Source organism: Cricetulus griseus (assembly GCF_003668045.3).
Source record: "Cricetulus griseus strain 17A/GY chromosome 1 unlocalized genomic scaffold, alternate assembly CriGri-PICRH-1.0 chr1_1, whole genome shotgun sequence".
Lineage (NCBI taxonomy): Eukaryota > Metazoa > Chordata > Mammalia > Rodentia > Cricetidae > Cricetulus > Cricetulus griseus.
Genome location: NW_023276807.1, coordinates 147480567 through 147496152, shown reverse-complemented (window position 1 = coordinate 147496152; position 15586 = coordinate 147480567). Strand labels below are relative to the sequence as shown.

The following is a 15586-nucleotide window of genomic DNA, read 5'->3' as shown; positions in this document are numbered from 1 at the left end:
CGACAGAGTTCCTGGCTAGAACTACTAGGGGGAAAATTCTGGACTAGAGTTAGCAATCTGGACTGATTGCATGCTAGAACATTCCTGCTTTATGCCTTTTCTTACCTTAACTTCCACATGTGCCATCAATACTGCAAAATTGGTGAGGTGGTTACAGGAGCATGTAGTATGTGTCTTGTTTGTTGTCAGGAGTCGACAGCCTTGTGTTGACCAATAACCTGTCATTGTGCGCTTGGAATAGCTCCAAAATGAACAATTAGGGTTGAAATTTTCCTCTGACTGCTATGGTAGAAAAAGATCAATAAAGGCAATAACTATTTTACGATCGAGAAAATGAAGTAGGCACTTTCTTTACCCACAGCACAGATTCATGCTATGTTGTATTCCTTATAGAGGTATGTTTAGTATTTTCATATTAAGTGACCCTCATCAATTTGAAATGAAATTGAATACCTGGTATTTGCTCTGTCTGATTAGAAGTGAGATTACTATTTTTCAAAACAGCTGACACCAAAATGATGTTACTAGCAATGCTTCAGAATTATATTGGCTTTTAAATTTCAAAGTAAAGAAGCCAGCTGTTGGAAAACACTTCTAAGAGGATGGTGTTTACATAGCTTATAACATTTACAATTTCCAGATTTGTACATGTACAAAAACACATCTTAAGACACAGACTTGACTGCTTATAATAACATGAAGTGTTGCTGTCCAGTTCAATTTAGTGCATCGCAAGTTGTTTTAAAAACTGTGTGGTGCATTTTACACATCTACACATATTGTTACTAAGTAGAAAAATTAACATATCATTTTGTATATTTTTTTTAAAAAAAGTTTTTTTTTAAAAAAAGTTTTTTTTAAAAAAAGTATTATCTTTTCTGACATTTATGAATATTTATAAATCAATCATGAATTTATCTTTAATTATATACTATATGATATATACATATAATATATGCATATAAACAATGTCAGATAATAGACAAATATTAAAAGAAAATTAATATATTTGATATGCATTCTATAACAAAAAATATGTAGAAAATGAAACATAACATGTCATTTTCTTACCTTGATATGTTTAACAGTAAATACCACAGGATCAGCCAAGTAAACTTTATTACTGAACTCCTTATTTATTGCTGCTGTAATAACTGGGGAATTGACGATAACAGAGTGATTTGTAGACATGGCTTCTGTGCCCAACTTCATACTGGCATTCTCCGTAGACAAATAAGGACCCAGGTTGTTATACAGGACAAAGGCTACTCTAATTTCTCCTAAAATAAATACAAATGTGAATTAGAAATTTGAAGAAACTGCTTAGATTCTACACCCAACTAGAGTTTGTAATCCTGACTAGGTGGTTATCAAAGCTGTAAAATATACATTCACAGACATAAAGTCAAGCATTTATTTGCTTGGTACCAAAGGACCAAGTCACTGACAAGGAAAGGGGAGTTGAATTCTGTTGAGGTCATTGTATATCATTTCTTTAAACAATGAATCTTAAACACTGTATAATTGAAGCTTACTTCAAGATGTTTCATAGACCCAGACTGAGAATCCCAGAATCATAAAGGTTCCAGAACAAAATACAAGATAATCTCTTTATATTCTGAAGAAGATAAAATAATGTACACAGACTCAAAACACTATCTATAAAAGGGAAACTGAACTTCATCAAAAATAAATTTTGAACATATTAAAATATATCATCAAGAAAACAAAATGCAAACTATAGACTAGGGAACAATAGGATGAATATACATGTCAGTCAACACTATGATGACAGACTATACCTTAAACTACCCGAAGATATTAATGGACACATTAGGGAAGAATGTAACAAGAACAATTTTATATATGGAAAGATGGTTGGAATTATTAGCAATTAAGGAAACAAAAAGATAAAATTGCATTTGTAATACTATTTTATACCCTATGGATACTAATGTTTATACAGCCTTGGACTTGGACTCTTTTACCCTGCTGATGGGAATATAAAATATTTCAGTGACTTGGAAAGATTTTGACATTTTTTATAAAACTGCATACACATTGACCCTTCCTGGATAAGTGAGAACATTTACCACAAAGAAAACAATTTGCATGAGGCTTTTTACAGAATCTTTATTGATCATAGCCTCTCTCTTGAAAGAAATCAAATAGATGAATAAATATATCACATTAATAGAATACACTATGTATCATTACAGCACAAAATATTAGTGAATGGCAAATCATGACTGAATATCAAAGTGATTTTTTGGATTACTTAATTCAGAAAGAAAATAGCTAACATTGAGAGATTCTGCATATATGAAGTCTATGAACACAGTGATAATAAAGATGTTTCATTAGGAGAAGAACATAGAAGCAAGGAGCAGTGAGAAAAACACCATGGAAATTTATAAATAGGAAACATTTAGTTTCAGGTTATTTTTGCTTTATGTTTTATTTATAGGGTTAAATATAGCTGTCAGATTTCTTAAACTACTCACAGAGTATATAGTTCATTATGTTGAAGTAATATTGCAATGGGATTCTTTTTTTGTTTTGTTTTTCCGGACAAGGTTTCTCTATGTAGCTTTGGCTGTCTGGGAACTCACTGTGTATACCAGGCTGGCCTCGAACTCGCAGAGATCCCCCTCTTTAATGCTGGGATTAAAGTTGTACACCACTGCCCAGCTTGCAATAGATATTTTGTTTGTTTGTAAATAAGGACCCTATTTTTTTATTTGCCTAAGAACTTAATAATCATTTTCTTTTCAGGTCACTATTTCTAGAAAATCATAAAGACCTTCTGCCTTTTCCCCCTATGTGATAATTTCCTAGTTGTAGTAGTTTTTAAAGTGAACTACTTTTTGTTGTTTTTAATGTTTATCATCTCTTTCATGCCAAAAGTAAAACCCTATATCTTATTTCTACTATAAGGTCATTGTTTCCCAAGAAACGAATGCTATTCTGACCACTACAGTTAGAAGATCAGAAAGTGAAAATGCCTTTGAAGCTCAAAGCCAAAACAGAGAAAGAGAGAAAACTGGGTCAAATGAGAAGTGTGTGTGTGTGTGTGTGTGTGTGTGTGTGTGTGTGTGTGTGTGTGTGTAAGTGTATGGGGGGTGGTTTAAAGAAGTATGATCGTGACTGTCTTATACCTCAGCTATACTTGCATGTTTATGAAATTCCCTAACCTTAGGAATTTATACACACAAATGTACAAAGGCATGTTTTTGCAACTAGCCATGCGAACAAGTTCCTTGGGCACTCCAGTCAAACACATCCAATCTGATGAAATCACAGAGGCCAGAGATCCCATGATGGGGAAGGTAGAGATGCCAGCAGCTACAGCCGCAGGGTTACTGCACCCAGAGACAATCCAGACATTTTGTGCTATGAGACATGATGCTATTTCAGGGAATCCATTGTCTTTTCAATAATCTAACAAAGAGATCCTAATGAGGACTCCATGAAGGAAGAGAGGGTTCTTAGCTCACCTATATCTCTGAAGACAGAATCCAAAAACTAGATGTTCATTAAAAATTTATCTGTTACAGTAGAGAAACAATTTTCCTTCTAGATTTAGGATAAAATTTATGATGCTTGCTACACTTAGTATTATCCAGGTGTTTTTTTTTTTTGATATTAGTGATTTTTATTGTAATTGGCTCACAGTCAGCTAACAAGTCATAAAATTCCACAAAAGTCTTCAGGGGCAAGCTGTCATCCCACCTGACTTTATCAGATCATGTAGTTTCACATTATTCATATTAGTCACTCCAAAGGGATTTAATGGGACTGAAGATGAAAACATTGCACATTAAGGCAATCAATAAAATAAGCAGGCCACCAGATATGGCCAATGTAGACATATTTATGTCTTCTGTCAGAAAATTTACACAATTATTCAATATCATCTTCATAAATTTATTTGCTGTGCTATGTCTTATTTACAGCACTATGGTTACCAGGGAGAATGACATTAGACATGTCCCCTGCTCTTGAGGAACTTACTACCTTGAAGGAGTAAGACAATAAGCAGACAGTGAAAAAATAAAACCAAAGAAAGAAAGAAAGAAAGAAAGAAAGAAAGAAAGAAAGAAGGAAGGAAAAAGAGAGAAAGAACTGCTATGATGCAGTATTTTCATAAGTATGGCTGGTGGGAGAGTTGAGTAACAGTGGTCCACCTTGGAGAAGAATCTCTGTAAAGAATTAAGACCTAGTTTTTTTCTATATTCTTTTTTTCCTTTTTTTATTAGAAAGAAAATTATTTTACATGTCAATCCCAGGTCTCTCTCCCTCCCCTCATCCCCTACCCTCACAACTAATGCCCTACCTACCCTTACTCTTTCTGCTCCCCAGGGAGGGTGAGGCCTTCCATAGAGGGTCTTCAAAGTCTGTCATATCCTTTGGGATAGGACGTACGCCAAGCCCCTTGTGTCTAGGCTCAGGGAGTATCCTTCCATGTGGGATGGACTCCTAAAGTCCATTGCTATGGTAGCGATAAGCACTGATCCACTACAAGAGACCCCATAGATTTCCAAGGTCTCCTCACTGACACCCACATTCAGGGGGTCTGGATCTGTCCCATACTGGTTTCCCAGGTGTCAGTCTGGGGACCAAGAGTTCTCCCTTGTTCAGTTCAGCTGTTTCTTTGGGTGTCACCAGCCTGATATGGACCTCTTTACTCATCAGTCATCCTTATCTCCATCTGGATTTCAAGAACTAAGACTTAGTTTTTAAGAATCAAATGATGATGATTTGTTCAACCATCATCAGAGAAGCTTCATGCCACAGCAGATGGGAACAAATACCTAGACCCACCTCTGGACAATATGCAGAGAGTGGGAGACCTTAGAATACTCTCTGGCCCTAAATGGAATGTCTCCGTTAAATCCATCTCCTCTGGGCTCAGGGAACCTCACAGAAGAGGAGGTGGAAAGAGTGTAAGAGCCAGAGAGGATGGAGGACACATAAAGGTCCTCTCAATCAACATGAGCAAAGCTCATATGAACTCATAGATTGAGGCAGCATGAAGAGGGCCTGCATTGGTCTGTACTAGCTGGGGTCCCAGGCATGAAAGGAGAAGTGACAAATGACTCTATCTCTGTGCCAGAAGTTATCTCAAACTGATAACCATGTGCAAATGAAATCTTAGTTTTTCCCAAAGAAGTCTTACTGGGGAAATAAACTACTCTTAAGTGCAGACTACATACGCAGCAATCAGATGGTCAACAGCAAATGATCTCAACAGCATTACTGCAAGTTCCTTGTCTCAAAATTTCATGTCAGAAGCTTTTTGTCATGAATTTCATCTAGTTTTTAAACTTTTATTTCTATATGTTTTCTCTTTTCTATGTATATGTGTTTTATATATGTTTACATATCTGTTTTACGCTACAAGACCTTTGCATATATATATATATATATATATATATATATATATATACGCATATATATTATGGCTTCCACTTTAGGGTTTTTACAGGATCCCTGGGTGTGTAAATGAGTGGTTCTCTTGTGCCTTTTCATAGGCTCCTATCCCTTCTGTTTGTTTTGTCCTCTTTTTATGTGTTAGTTTTTATTTTATATTATCTGATTTTATTTTATTATCCTTTGAAAGCATACTTTGTTTTTTAATGAGTTACAGAAATGGGGATAGATCTTCATTTGGGGGCATTGAGAGTTAAAGAAAGGGAACCCTTAATCAGAATTATGGGATAGAAGAAGCTATTTTCAAAACAGGGGGCAGGCAGCAAATGAGAGCCTGCAATGAACAGAAATGCCTGCTGCAGAACCACATGTGTTTTGTATGATGAACGTAATTAAAAAACACTTAGCATGGATCACAGGTCAGGCTGGAGGAAAAAAAAAAAGTGAAGTGGGGCAAATCAAACAGGATGTACAAGGCAGGCGTCCTGCAGGCCTCCTTCAGTAACGTGGATTCATTCCAAGTGTGACTGGAAGTGAGCTGGGGGGATTTCTGCCTGGGATGGACACCTTCTCAGTGGGACATACTGTTGGGGGAGAGCAGGAGTTGCTGAACAATCTCACTGCTGTTGCAAACATTTCCTTAGTCCAGGTGGCAGCACAATAATGATTTATAGGTTAGCTCATAAATGATTCATAATGCCTTGACAACATTATATTCTGATGACAGAAAATTGAAACCGTTGATAATATTAAGAGGGGAATCTTTTGCAGAGCTATTTTCTCTATATGAAGCAGCAGTTCTGAATGGGTTACCACAACCTCAAATCATCTCCACATCACTTAAAGGCTCAAGGGTTTTCCTGCCTTGGTGAGAAATCAATTTTTCTAAAGATTTGTGAAGCTATGAATATGCTTTTTCCATGAGGATACCTATATTTTCTATTTGTTTTTCTTTTAGTGAATTGGATTTAGTAGTTCCTTAAGCTGACCAGCATATCCTAGTCCCATGCCCTGAAAGCCTTCCTATAAGGGCTAAGTATAAGTTAACTGTTCTTTTTTGTTTGTTTGTTTGTTTGTTTTGTTGTTGTTGTTTTGTTTTGTTTTTTGAGGTAAGGTTTCTCTATGGCTTTGGAGGCTGTCCTGGAACTAGCTCTTGTAGACCAGGCTGGTCTCAATTTACAGAGATCCACCTGCCTCTGCTTTCCGTGTGTTGGGATTAAAGGTGTGCACTACCACTGCCTGGCCTAACTTTTCTGTAAATTTTACAAAAGAAAAGTACACTTATGAAAACCCAGAGAAAACACAGAAGCTTATACCTTTAAACAACTACAAGGAAAACCACCACCAAAATTTTTATCACATAAATCTGCAAACTCAATGACAGTTACTACTGGACGGGAAGGACGTGGCAGAATATTTGAGTTTTGGGGTTCAGAATTTTACTCATGTTCAAGTTTCTGAAAATCAAGCAGTGATAGAATCTAACAGAGAATTTTACACACTGTATCATTGTTATATTGGTGGCCCAGCAGGTGTGAGGAAGAGGAAAATGCTGAGAAACATGATGGTGCGCAGAAAGGAGTAAAGAACTCCTACAAGATGGATTTAAAACTCCAAGCCACAAAGCAAACGAATGGCTAAAAATTCACCAGCACGTAGCACAAAAAACAAACACCGACTTACCATTCCGGCCATTTTGCTTTAAAGTGTTTGCTGACAGCTGGATAGTACTGCCGTGGCCCATGTTTTCTGGAAATTTCAGATCTTCTAGGTTTCCTTCTGTGCTCAGCCTTGCAACTTCTAATTCTGTACATAACATAGAGGTGTCATTGTTCTGTGAGAAATCGGCAAAGTTACAAGAGTTTCCTTCACCACTAAACTCTTTCTGATTTCTCATGTTAGACATGTTCAATTTGTACGAAAGTCTATGGTTAGTGTTTTCATTTGATTGACAAAATAAAATGAGTAAAGATGCGCAGAAACCACACAAAAATTTCAAATGCACAATAATTAAGCCGAATCCTTAAAATCAAAATCCATGCCTTTGTATTTTGTCTTCCCTTTTAAGTTAATTTTAAAAATATTATCCATATTCCACGAATTGTGTAAAAAAAAAAAAAAAACTCCTTTTGTACCTCAGAGATGTACTGTCACATCAGTATTGATCTGTCTACAAACCTAATAAAATCTGAAACAGCTTTATCAAATCTCCTGAAATAAAATTGTCAGCTACATCTGAAAACACAATAAAAACATATTTATACTTATAGGAAGGGATAAGACAATTTCCAAACATTAACATAATCACTGAAGTGACTTTTTTCTTATAGGACATAACTCAAGACAGGTCATCCTCACATTAGGAGGTCAAAAGGGTAAACAGTATAAAATCTATATAAATACACGTCTACATAAAAATTCTACTAAGAAACCTCACTGGTGTACTCTCAAGGTAACATCCCTAACAAATGCCCTAAGGAAGTTAACATGCATGAATTCTGATCTTGTTAAACTGAAAGCTATTTGAGAAGTAGAATACTATCTATCCACCAAACCAAAGCACTGCCCATGACTAGGGCACCACTTTTTTTTCCTTTTCCTGCTAGGCAAGTGACTCTAGACCTTCTATCTTAACAAAGGTCACTTACGAATATTGTCTGTATTTTCCCTGACAATGTCAGTCTTCAAAAGGTTATCAGCTAACACGAAAGCACTCTCCTCCACAGTGTCAAGCAACATGGTGGCTGCACGTAGTTGATCACTTGTAGTCAGGTCTCTCCATGCATTCAAAGCTTGTGGCTGAAGGAGGTTGTTAACTGTCTCGACCATTGCCTATGAGGGGATGAACAGAATGGCAGAAGTCTCCAGTGAACCCATATAGCTGTCAGACATCCAGGTGTACATGTTGCCCAGCAAGCAAGGAGCAGCAGTGTGCATAAGATCACTATTGTCCCAGCCTCCCTTGTGACAAGCTACAGCAGAAGCTTTCATTATTTTTCTATGAATCCCTCACTGAGACTTTACAAGCCCATAGTTGTCTTCTTTTGAAGGGCAACAAACAGCCACGCTTGCTTCTTAGAATCAACAACAGAGGCTTCTGTAAGACTATTATCACATAATGAAATTGATTTGGCTGAGCAACTAGTGGCACCTAATTTAAACCAACAAGTTTGTATGCTTTACAGAAAATGGTTTTGTTCTGCCCATCTACATAGACCTGATGCTGACCACAGAAGAAAGTGAAAAGATGACATAGATAAGATGTGGCAGGGATTTGCAGTCTATAGTTCAGGGACTCAGGAAGCAGACACTTATTTTTCCTTTTACTTCTTTTCACCTCATCCTCTACCCCCAGCCAGGTACAAAAATTTCAGGATGGGGAAAGTATCAAAGCATTCACAATGACAGATACCCGGAGTATGTTGTGTGGTGTGAAACCTTAACACTGTTTACCATTCACAAAGGGTAAACAGTTGGACATCACTACCTATGGCCCTGAGGTGTTTCTGCTTTCTTTATACAGCCAGCAGTATGTACATCCACACATAGAGACAAGGCACCGCATTTCTCATTGCTGCATCCAGAGGAATAATTTCTGTAGCTACCATTTACATATTCCCTGTGGTTTCAATTATGTGGTGGGTTACAAAGAGAAAAAAGTTCTCCAAGTAAGGTCTTGGGTTTCATTCAAACAGAGAAAACAGCAAAACAGAAAAATACAACACCTGCAGCTTGAAAGTAATCATCCCTCAACCCATTCATTATTAAGTATGCCTCCAATGCAGATGACACCATGAAGAAAGAGTCAACAGACAGAGTCTCTAGACACCACATGAGTGCTTTAAAGCAGGATACACCTTATTGACACACTGGCAAAGGGACTGTGTGAGATGGGAGACAGAGCCTCCACACCGTGGTGGTTTCTTCTGGCTGGTGTTTTCATAGTAACCAAGTCGCAACTGTTAAACATTCAGCTCCATAATGAAACACCTTGGGTGCCAATTAACACCAGCTTCAAAAACTAATTTTGCCTCTTAATAAAGTTTTTCTTGATATTTTCCAAGCTACCCCAACTTCTGGCCAACACAACATCATTAGACTTTCAAGTAAGATAGTCTTAGCATTTTTGTAGTTTGCACTGTTACACACACACACACACACACACACACACACACACACACACACACAAGCACACACATTCACAAACCACCAAAATGACTTTTTTTCCTGATAATTTAAAAATTAAGTACACATTTACTTTGTGTGCTTAGCTCAGTGATTCTTTCTAGGTTTGAAGTATGATCTGATAGTCACACAAAAGCATTTCCAGACCACAATAGCATTAGCTGCTTACCAGGAAGTTGTCTGTGGTAATAATGTCAACAGGATAGGCTAGAAAACAGGCACCAAGAGATAAAAGAAGTAAAAAGTTGTAGGTATCTTCTGAAGGCAAACAGAGAATATGGACCTTCTGAGTGCAAGAAACTTTCATTCTCAGATCAGATGATCTCCAGAATTCATTACCAATAGTCTGAAAGATTGCTCAAGCAACTGAAAGTATCCCTTGCCTTGAAAGTGGTATGGACATTTTATCTGTTACTGATCTTAGTAATTAGGAAATGATCTGATGTTGATTATTTTAATCTTACCTCAAGGGATGGATTCTCCCCTTTGTTGTTTTTAGTTATTCAATTTAAAAATTGCTAAATGGTAAAAGGTTCTCACAATGAACTCCAAAAATTTTCTAAATATGTTTCAAGATTGAGTGATGAAACAAAGAGAGTGAATAGATGAGAAAAGAGGAGTATAGACAAGGAATCAGTAATCAAAACCTCCCAACAATGCCAGACCCAAGAACAGATGGCTTCACTAGTGAATTCAACCAGATATTTAAAGAATTAATATCAATTCTTCTCAAGCTGTTCCAAAAAGTTCAAGAAGAGGGAACGCTTCCAAATACATTTTATGAGTGGGCATTACTATTCTGTCACAAAAGCCTGACACAAGCACCACAGACAATAAAACTACCAGTCATATCCCTGATGAATGTTGGTGCATAATTCTTCAACAAAAGGCCAGCAAACCAAATTCAATAGCACATTAGGAGAACCATATATTATGACCAAATGTAATTTATTTCTGAGATGAAAAGATAGTTCAACACATAAAATAAATTGATGTGATGTACTCCCTTAGCAGAATAGAGCATAATGTCACCTGATTATCTCAATAGTTGAAGAAAAAGCATTTAACACAATTCAGCACTTTCCATGATTAAAAGCCACTGACAAACCAATAATAGAAGGAAATTATCTCAACATAACAAAGACAATATATGAAAAGTCCTCCACTAACATTTCACGCAACACCATAAATTTGGAATATTGCTTTTTTAAGATCAAGCCTAAAGCAAAGATACAGGCTGTTCTATCCAACATAAATATTTGAGACCATAGTCAGAGCAATTAGACAAGAAAAAGGAAATACACACTATCTAAATTGGGAGAAGTAAAATTATAGCTTATTAGAGATTATAAGAATATATAGGAGTTCAAGAGACTCTTTAAAAAAATCAACAACAATGACATAAAAATTGTGAGAAACAATCTCAAGAGCCTGTGTACAGGAATGCTTTACCTAAAAACCCAGCCTTTTAATTAATATCAATTACTGCTCAGTGATCTTGGTTTTAAAGCCAAAGACCTATAAGATGAATTTTTTGATAAGAACAAATTTTGAATATGTTTCAGCAATCTTACCTTCTCATGAACTGTGTAGTCTTTAGAGAAGTATTCAATTAAATTTTAAGCATCATAAACAATTTTCAAATTTTCTAAAGAACAAAGCAAAAATATTTCTTATGAGTTACAAAAACAAAAACCACTTTATGGGGCTGGAGAGATGGCTCAGGGGTTAAGAGCACTGACTGTTGTTTCAGAGGTTCTGAGTTCAATTCCCAGCAACCACATAGTGGTTCACAACTATCTGTAATGTGATCTGGTGCCCTCTTCAGGCATGCACTGTATACAAAAAAACACTTTTAAGAATTACTTAGTTTGTCTTAAAAAAAAAACAAAAAAAACAAAAAAAAAAAACACCTGTTTGTGTGCCTGTCAACAGCTAGGTACAGATGAAGAAAGGGCTTATTAGGCCCAAGCATTTACTAATGAATGTTTTGGAACAGGGTGATTCAAGAACAGTTAAGTCATTGCTTCATTTGTGTACACAAAGGCTCTAATAGACTGTTTTCAATCCATGGTCACAGAGTTGGCCCTGGTTAACCTTCTGTGCTTCACACAACAAACCCAAAAGCCATGAATTTTCAGAAGGGAATGTTAAGGATGAACCAAGGTTGATACAGATGACAGGGAAATACCAGAGGTTGGGGAAGAAGGTAAGCAAGATATATCAATGTGTGTGTGTGTGTGTGTGTGTGTGTGTGTGTGTGTGTGTGCAATTGTTAAAATTTAAAAAAAAAAAACAAGTAAATCAATGATTGCAAGGAAGCATTAGCACAAAGACTCATGGTGTCTCCTTGTAGATTGTATCAGAGTAGGAAGTTTGAAACCATATGCTAACACTGGACCAAGGAAGTAACTTCTTGGACCTTATTACAGAACATTATAGCTTAATCTTATATTTACTTTCATTTGCTACCATATTGAAAATGAAGGGGAAATGAGTCTCCACTGTGTAAGTACAATCCAGACCAATCCTTCATTTGCTGTAACAGCCACATCAGTGACATGTGGAAGGAATACGTCTTCTACAAAGTAGTAATAATTTACCCTCTTATATAACAACTCCTCTACAGTATATGACTTGATGATTTCAGGAGCAAGAGAGTAGTGACTGATGAAAACATGGAGAAGAAAGTGCAGAGAGGCGTGAACATGTGGAATCTTTTCCTGCTGGTGAAACAGCACAATGAGGTCCACTATAGCAAACACTGGCTAAATTTTCTACACGTTGATGAACTACTTGTTGCCACCTAAATAAAAGTCAATTAAATAGCCAAAATTCAGTCCTGATATAAATATATCTATTTGATTTTCCTAAAATATTTATGATTTTATTATAAATGATAACATCTAATCACAGGTTGACTTTGTTGTTTCTAAAACCAGGTTGATTATACTTTTTAGTTGCCATGGAATTAAGCTGATATGTACTTTAACCATAAATTAAATGATAAATATACATTAGCTTTCTTTAAACTTAGAGCAGATTCTTGGACTTCAAAGTTGCAAAATCAGTACTGACCTTCTATTTGCATCATTTTACAGGAATTTTTATTCACAATTTTCAGTGCTCGAAGGGGAAAATTACCTGACTGTATTATAAAAACTTTAATAATAAACACTGACCTTGCCAGAAACCAAATATAAAGTAATTTCTAGTTTTCCAAGTATTTTAACTAGAATAGGAGATGAGCATTAGAAAATTTCATTCTATTCTGCCACTAAATTTCATTGGACCTGAGGATAAATTATATTTTGTATCAAGTTAATGAAATAAATTACTTATGAAGGTAAGTCTCATTATATTTTAGTTTGGGGAAAAACAATGATAAATATTCCCCATCACACTGTATAGTTGTTCCAATAGACTCTGTAGACATTTGGCCATTTCTACACAATCAAGTATAAATGAAACAATTCACATGTTATTTTGTGATATGTGTATCATGAACAGGTTATTTCCATACATATGTTAACATTAGACAGCATATTTTGAACTCTTTTCATTTAATTTAGACCTTAGACATATTCATTTGACCATTTTTAATCATGGTACATAATTGTGGTACATTGTTAAGGATACTTTATAATTCTACTTTCTATATTTGAATTGGAAGCTTTATCTATTTGTTAAAACTACTGTGAAAGACTTTGGGGAGATATAGCTATATATATATTTTAGAGACAACTCCTAAAATAATTCCAAGAGGAAATGCTTGTGAAGGAACCTAAGATTTCTTAATGAATCAATGGTGAGAAACATATCAGTGGCACTTGTCACCCAGGTGAGCAGTAATTTCCAGGATAGAAGGTAAGTAGAACCAGATGGTGAAGTCATTTGCCCTTCTTCCTACACTTGAAAGCCACAAAAACAACTGGGATGAAGGGCTTGTGAAAAGATGAATAAGTTTGCTGCCCTTGAAATTTCCTAATACAAGCTTTTTAATCACAAGTTCATTCAGTTTCTAGCTTAGGTTTCATTTACCAAAAGCTATCCTATTGTAAGAGAAACTGTGAACCTACTCTATTTTCTTTGTATCATGTATCATTCTCTGAAAGTATCTCATAGGTTTGTTTACAGCTATGGTTAGTTTGTTCCTCCTACAGGAGAGAAAGGAATCTTTGCAAGCATTGCTCTAGGCATCATGTATAATGGTCAAAAGCAATGTTCAGTGATTGTTTTTTGAGTACATAGCAAGCAGTCAAAATTCATATTTTAGCCAATGTTTCTGCTCATACCTGTGTGGGCCAAAAACTCTGCATCATTGGTTTTCCTAGTCCAAGAGCAAAGTAGATAATAAAGGGCAACATATGTTAATGGTTGTATTTCATGACTTCTTATTCCAGATATTCAACAACACAATGAAATCTCTCTGTTTGGGCTGCTGTAATAGAGCATCCTAGACCAGGTTGTTTAGCTTATTATTCATACTTCCTATAGTTGTGCAGTGCAAGATCAAAGCACCAGCAGACTCAGTGTTGCGCGAGGGCCCTGTGCATCCTAGTGTGATGGGTGAGAAAAACAATCTCAGAAATATTTCCATAAGGGCACTATGGCCATTCATAAAGTTTCATTACTATTGACCTAATTAATCACTTTCCAGATGCTCCACTAGCTGTCCCCACTACAACAGGCACTGAATTTCCACATATAAATTAGGAAAAGATGCAAAGATTCAGATTACAGTACACTCCCACTTAGAGCTTCTTCGTGTTATTTACATTTTTACCTGCCTTTCTTACTAGACTATATCCTTTAGGAGAGATACACTTTCTCAGAATATTTTTTGGGTCATTAATAGCCATTAGACAAGCATAACTTACTATGTTGCATGGCAGAAGATTAGCACAAAATAGGGGTAAACACCACAGTAAATGAGGCAGTAAGTCATAGACTTCTGTTGGAAAGATTTTTAAAAATTGAAATGCATTGCTTTTCAGTGCGGATTAAGTTGTATATACTTGTTTTACTTTTTTTTTTTTAATGCAGAAAGCACTGTATAGCTAAAAGACAAAATAAAGATGCTGATGTGACAGAGCAATGATATTTAGCCCATCTGAAATTCAAGAGCAAGCATTCTAAATAATACACAAATTTAAACTAAGACATTTCTGATCCGCTTTTAAAAACTGATTAGCAATCAAAATAATATTTCACTCTTATGCCTGAAGTATTTAAAAGAACCGGCTGCTCTTCCGGACGACCTGGATTCAATCCCCAGAAACCAAATGGGGGCTCACAAACATCTGTACCTCATTCTCAGGGAACCCAATGCCTTCTGGCCCCCAAAGGCAACAAGCACACACACTGCACAGGCACACATGCAGAAAACAACAATATCATAAAATAATTAAATTAACAAGAATAATATATTTTTCATATTATTCATAAGCATGCCCAACAATAATGCTCTGTTCTCCATAATATTTACACTCATGCTTAAGGATTTCTCCTGTCCAAATCTCAGAATATATTGTGAAAGAGAAATGAACCTTCAAGACTTCTGAGTGCTCTCTCATCCCAAGCATCAGTTTAACACTTATAGCCATGTACCATATAACAGTATTGTGGTCAATATCAGATCCTAAAAACAATGTTATCTCACCCAAAAGCTATCTCACTTAGTGATAAAAGTCACATGAGTGACGTCATAGACATTTCAATTTGTTTTAGTATACTTTTTGATGATTGTACAAGGACTAAGTTATTGAGTGACAGTTCTAAAATTATATCCACATCACTGATGATGTATAGCACTATATGTTCATTAATGCCTAGATATAAATATGCTTTATATTCATTTAAAATTTCAAAAATTAAAAGCAAATTTGCTTCAGTTTTTTTTTGTTGTTGTTGTTTTTACTTTTGGAGATAAAGCTTATCGGCTGAGAATAAAATAAAGCCGAAGTTT

General features: G+C 35.8%; 1 protein-coding gene across 11 annotated transcripts in view; it reads right to left on the bottom strand.

Moving 5' to 3' along the window:
* The window catches only part of Adgrl3 (adhesion G protein-coupled receptor L3), a 446202-nt gene that overhangs the window by 124749 nt on the left and 305867 nt on the right, over positions 1–15586 (bottom strand). For 10 of the 11 annotated variants that reach the window (XM_035452601.1, XM_035452599.1, XM_035452600.1 and 7 more), the window contains 4 exons: positions 8082–8265; positions 7117–7239; positions 1072–1280; positions 106–282 (listed from right to left, as the gene is read on the bottom strand). In XM_035452601.1, the coding sequence (XP_035308492.1) occupies positions 106–282; positions 1072–1280; positions 7117–7239; positions 8082–8265 (693 nt within the window). The remainder of the gene's footprint in view (positions 1–105; positions 283–1071; positions 1281–7116; positions 7240–8081; positions 8266–15586) is intronic. The other variant, XM_035452597.1, reaches the window with a different exon arrangement.